Source organism: Gopherus evgoodei, chromosome 6, assembly GCF_007399415.2.
Source record: "Gopherus evgoodei ecotype Sinaloan lineage chromosome 6, rGopEvg1_v1.p, whole genome shotgun sequence".
Lineage (NCBI taxonomy): Eukaryota > Metazoa > Chordata > Testudines > Testudinidae > Gopherus > Gopherus evgoodei.
This window is the reverse complement of record NC_044327.1, coordinates 62968114-62974113: the sequence shown is the minus strand read 5'-3', so window position 1 is coordinate 62974113 and position 6000 is coordinate 62968114. Positions and strand designations below refer to the sequence as shown.

At 40.7% G+C, this 6000-nt stretch overlaps 1 protein-coding gene across 3 annotated transcripts in view; it reads right to left on the bottom strand.

The window, feature by feature from the left end:
- Window positions 1–924: 924 nt before the first annotated feature.
- The window catches only part of SEMA6A (semaphorin 6A), a 133445-nt gene continuing 128369 nt past the window's right edge, over window positions 925–6000 (bottom strand). For all 3 annotated transcript variants that reach the window (XM_030566537.1, XM_030566538.1, XM_030566540.1), the window contains one exon: window positions 925–4973. In XM_030566537.1, the coding sequence (XP_030422397.1) occupies window positions 3784–4973 (1190 nt within the window). In that variant the 3' untranslated portion in view covers window positions 925–3783. The remainder of the gene's footprint in view (window positions 4974–6000) is intronic.

The following is a 6000-nucleotide window of genomic DNA, read 5'->3' as shown; positions in this document are numbered from 1 at the left end:
GATCAGATCTTTAAGCTTTCTATGGGACAATGCCCCATATGTAAAATGGAGGGTGGGGTGAGGGAGGGGTTTAACGGTAGTTCACTACCGTACTGGGATGCTGTGATTAATTGATGTTTGCTAGATGGGAGAGCTAGTAATGGGGATCTATCGGGGCAGAATTGCAGGTCAGGAGTGAGTTGCATTCCACGAGTTATTTAGGAAAGCATATGCATGGCCTGCACGATGACTCACATTGATTATTACAGTGTAGCCCTCACTTCCATTAGCTTTAAACTCATATTATAAAACTTAAAGTAATGGGTATCTGAAGGTTTGATAGCTTTTTTTAAAAAGTGGTCCACATTTAGGGAATTCTGTTACACAATATTGAGTATGCAAGTAATTTTTAATAACATCCAGGAATTGATAAATAAACTCCTTTATTCTTTAACTGTTTAGTAGTATTTTCTTGCAAAATTAAAGTTTAATATAATGTTATAACATCCTGTAAACCATGCCCATGAAATTTAATAGTTTTATTCCTGCCATGTGAAAAATCTGACACCCCCCTCCAATTTACTAATGCATAAAACAGGGAAGTGACGTCCCATCTGTATAATGATCTATTTTTGGTGGACCATGAATGATAAAATTCCAGCCTTGATCTCTTAAACTATCAAGTCTGCCATAAACATTTGATGATGAACAAGCCCATAAAAAGAAAATGCAGAATATGAATAGAGGGAAAGCAAATATGTAATTAAATTTTTAATTACCGGTGTCTCGTGCTAAAGTCAAGTTCATCTTCCGTAAGAGGTAGAAAATAACCTACAATTTCCTTTCTTATTGTAAGCTTCTTTAAACAATCAGCATCACATCTCAGATTAGAGCTTTAGCGGGGAGAGAAATCATCATCGAAACAAAAGAACAGGACACACAGACTAAGGTAGAACAGACTAGTTTTATTACCTTATTCAATCAAGAGCTTTTTCCTTTCCTTTTCTTTTTTTTTTTTCCTTTTTTTCCTGTTCTTTCTGGTTTTTTGTTTTTGTTTTTTTTTTTTTTACAACATACATTAAGTTGTGACTCAGATGTTAGGGGGATGTGGAGATGAAGGAAAATCAGTGACATCACAATATTTTACAACTTTACAACAAATGAGAGTCTGAATTTGTTGCATCTACCAGTGTATATCAAGGGTGGAAAGCAAAGGCACACTTAAGATTTATGTACCCCTCCAAGTGAGGGGTGCAGGGAGACTGGGGTGAGGGAGGATTAAAACAAAAGACCCACTGAGTACAAAATGAGCATTTCAAGGTCAACCCAGTAACTGAAGTGATGCATATTACAAAGGCATATCTCTGTGCAAGGCTGTTGCAGTGATTATTCACTTCTACATGATGTCAGAATGCTTTGCTTAATAATAGCAATGGGCACTGCACATTTGGTACTCGAGGGATGGGAGTTTGGGGGAAAAGGTTGCAAGTTGCTGCTGCTGCTACTTTTTTGTTTTTTGAAAGAAAAAAAAGACTTTCCTGCTACATACTGTTCTGAAGGGTTTAATTAAAAAAAGCATTGCTTTGGATACAATCTATCTACAGCAGTCTGTGTAGTTCATAATGGTGAACAAGTCAGTTTTATAAAAGAAGCAATGATGGAATGAAAGAACATGCAAGCACCCTTGTTACACACTTTGGTCTAGACCATCCGGACTTTCTAAATACCATCTACACACTAGCTGACTTGCACTCTTTCTTTTTGATTGTTCGGAAAGAAAACCAAAACCTCTGCAAAACAAATTGGGTATAAAATTTTAAAAAAACAATCAAAACAACCTCCCCTCCCCAGATATACTGCCCAGTAGCTAAAACACAAAAATGGCCCTCCCTTATTTTCTACAGTATGTTGACATAGTTATTATAACAGATTAAAAACAAATCTACCTTTGTGCATGAATGACTGAAAAATTGTAAAAGACCTTATGCACGGGCACGGGCACACTCAGGCCACATGCAAAGGAAAAAAGTAAAATCAAAATTAATTCCCACTGAAGGTTTTTTGCAGCATTGTTCTGGATGGCCTTATTCAGTTACAGCAGGAACCAGCTTGCCTCATCTTACTTCCATTTCACTTCATTTTGTATACTGTGCATGCACACAGCAGCATGTGTCATTGAGGCTTGCTTCCAGTGGCTGGCCAGTCACACACAGTGCTTGTCTCTATCTAGTGGACAACTCAGACTTGGAGACAGTACATTACTCATTTCTCTGCTGGCTAATATGAATATCACCATACTGAAATGATATGAAAGTATAAGGGGGAGGAAATTGCCAACCACAATACGGTGTCTATGCTGCCAGCATAGCCTAGGGGTGGTTTGAGGGCAGAATTGGCACAATTTGAAAGTTAAACTGAATTGGAGGGTATAGTACTACTCTAATTTCTTGATGGATATGGTGTTATTACAATAACCACTACATTCTTCTTTGAACTTCTTTACTCCAATTCTTCAGGGGGGCTTAGGAGAGGGAAGGTAAATAAATATTTGCATTTATTCAAAGGGCGGGGGAGGGGAAGGTTTTACATACTACAGCTCACAAATATACACAACTGAGGGTGTAAGGCACAAATTTACATGTGGAAGAAAACAGGCTATTCACAGACGTATTCCCAAGAAAAACCCGTGTGATAAGACCATAATTTATGCATGGTAACAGCCGGCATATTAATTAGTTCACACTGTTTGTGGATTTTGTTTGCCGTCTCACATGCAAGGTGAAATGAGATGGCACATCACAAGCTGGTGCCTTCCAGAAAGTATTAATGACTGACAAAGCTATGTTGACAGCAATGGTGCACAAATGTGCAGTTTTTAAAGAGTTTCTTTTGCAGTTGCTTTAGGAGTTATAAATTCAGGGGATTTTGTTGGTTGCCTGTCATAGATCAGAAGCCCAGCAAGCAAATTAACTAACAGAATTAAATAAATATTCCCCTTTTTTCAGCTAGAGATCGAACAGTCCAAACACAAAGTTCAGAATTCCAGCTCCAACTTATTTAACTCAGTGAATTTATTGGAAAAATAAAAGAGTTTTAATTACTCCAGTTAATGGGTTTCATGTTAAATAGGTATAATTTTCAATGTATTTTTTCTGAAGAGCTGCTCATAGGATGATATGCAGAAGTCATTTCCTTAGGAAAAACAAAAGACGAACAATAAATAATAGGAGTTATTTGCGTTAACAGTCACATGTTATTCATTAAAAGAAGAGTAGCAGAAATCTATGACATAGTTTTGCCCAACGTGGCATTTATCTGCTATAACCAAATGGCTGTAACACTGATGGGCATTTCACAGTACCTGCACATAGTAAACTTCTGCCATTGTTAAGTCAGAATTAGCTTTATCAATGAATTTTGTATTTATTTTTATTTTTTTAAGTTCTTTTATTTGCTTTGCTTTTCAGAGCACTCTTTCCCAGTTCAGGAATGCACTGTGCAATTGGGGGTGAAATGTCACAGTCGTCATTCACCTGTGTGCTTTTGGCTCAATGTTTGTGATGCTAAGTTAGTGTTTTGAGTAAAGAACTGTCAGGTAGTGGGGGTGAGTCCTGCAGTTTGAAACCTTCACCACAGATCAGATGGCTCGGTTTAAAAAATATTCCACTTTTCCCAGAGAGCAGGATCAACACATCCTCAGCTTAACAACAGCCTTCTTGTCAATTGGAACTAGTGATGCAGTTGCAGAACACTGGCTTTAAAGGGCAAACTCTGTTTCATTGCTGTCCCCCCACCCCACTGTGATTATGTACACGCATCATTGGGCTTCATGGATGTTGAAAGTGGGGTAAAGGAAGGTTTGGGGGGTATATCCGGTTTTAGGGAAGGTGTACGTTTCAACCCAGACCTTGTCAGCGAGTTGTACGCGGTGAGACTAGGCTGCCTAGAGACAGTCACAGCCTGTGCCTGAGCAGCATGGACTTGTATAGAGTCCACTCTCTGTGGGGCAGGTGGAGGGTTGTCTCCCCTGCCAAAGCTCTGATTTCGAGAGAGGTGGGAGGAATTAGAGGAGTTAGTATTGTTTCTTTTGAGAGTTGATGTCTGATGATTTCTCGTGAGTGAGTTCGTAGGGTAGTTTCTCTTGTAGTCCACATTATAAGCAGAGGAATGCATTTCTAATCGCTTGCCCAGACCACTCTGAGCCAGAGAGGAGCCAGGAGGACCCAATGAGGCTTCCCTCTGGGGTACTTTTGGTGGCATGCTATCCAGATTTTCCACCAGATTAACCCCATGGTTGGGACTTTTGCTGCTGAGATGCTCCTTTATGGTTTTGTATTCGAGTGTGGCATTCTGGTCCTCCATGGCCATCTGTGCCATGTCGCTCATTTTTGGCTGATCAACATACTCATGCTGATAGCCTTGCTGAGAGATTGGCAAGACTACAACACTTGGGATGTGGCTGGGAGAAGCCCTGAGAGGCAGGTCAGTTGGAATCACAGGTGATGACATTGCGGGGATATCTTTTGTGCAGGCATTGATAAGGTTCTGGTTTCTTTCCCAGTCCCGGCTACCACGGCTAGGCTTCCTCTTCTGTTGCAGGGTTGGGGTGGACTCAGGGGTTGGCAGAGCAGCCAAGTCCAGGTGGTGCTGGTCAGCTTTGATTAACATTTTGGCAGTGCTGCCCGGGGTAGCAAGTTTACCATTGTGCATCAAAGGTGTGAGGATAGCTTCTGGTTTTGGCTCCTTGGATTGTGTGTCTCCAAAGAGACCACTGAGCTTGGTAACACTACTCATGGAGCCGCGGCGGGAGTGGGCCAACTCCTTCTCCTTCCTCTGGACAACAGCCACATCTCTGCGGCGATGGTCACAGATGCAGTAAACTACGATTCCCGAGAAGACGGCCCCCATGACAAAAGCAAGAATAACTGCAATGGCCAGGAGGGTGACCGGCACCAGCTGATCATGACCTTTGAGATAGCTCTCACGAATCACTCCTGCAACAAACATCATGCAATGGTAAGCAAAAATCTAACAGGAAAATCTTCTTAACGTATCTAGTCCATTCAAAGGCATTAACTGGGGATTTTATTTGTTCTCAGCTTTTCATTAACTATCCCAAGTTCACATCCATCCTGTACCTGCTGGCTGGAACTCAACTTGAGCAAAGTTGAACTCAAGCTGTTGAATTAAGTTCCAGGCTTGAACAGCATAGAGCCCGGTGTGGGGGTGAGGTGGGGTGTTCAGGGTTCGTTCTTTATAAAGACCGGGCCCATTTGCAGAATTTTGATCTGTATCAGAGATCAGCTTTCAATATGCCCCTGAAATTCTAGGGTATTTAGATCAGGAAGTGAAATCCTGGCCCTCCTGAAGTCAATTACAACATTCCCATTGACTTCAGCAGGGCTGGGATTTCACCCAAGGTTTTTAGTTAGGACTGTCTCTCAGGCTGAGAAATAGCATGTATTTCTTCACCCATTCCTCAACCCCACCTCTCCTCTCACCTAATATTATCTCAAATTTTATTTTTGTAAATCACTGACACTGAAAAAGCTAAGGAGTCTAAAGTTTTATGTATGTTGCATAAATGAATCTCACATCCTTTCAAGCTTTCTCCCCTGCTATTTATTTGTTGTCTCTGTCACAAGGTTTCGAAGCCGGTGTCATATGTTTGGGCTGCAGCAGGGATGTTATAGAGTATTTATATCCTGAGTAACTATGAGAGAGAGAGCCCAACACTAAAATATGTTGAGACAGAACAGGCTTAAAAATACCCTCCAGATTTAAAGTGTCACTGCTAATTTTTTTTAAAAATCTCTCCTGTTCTAGATAGGTAAATATGCTGGATTCTCTTTGCTGCTTTGGCTAAAAGCACACACAGTGAGAAGTCTATTTTGTGGCATTGCACTGTGCTTAGAGATGTTGTCAGGTCTTATTATTGCTCCTAAGGCTTGCTGTCATAGTAGGCTTCTTCAGTAGAGTTAATATCCTCAACTTAATAAAAATGATGAGAATGACCAGTCA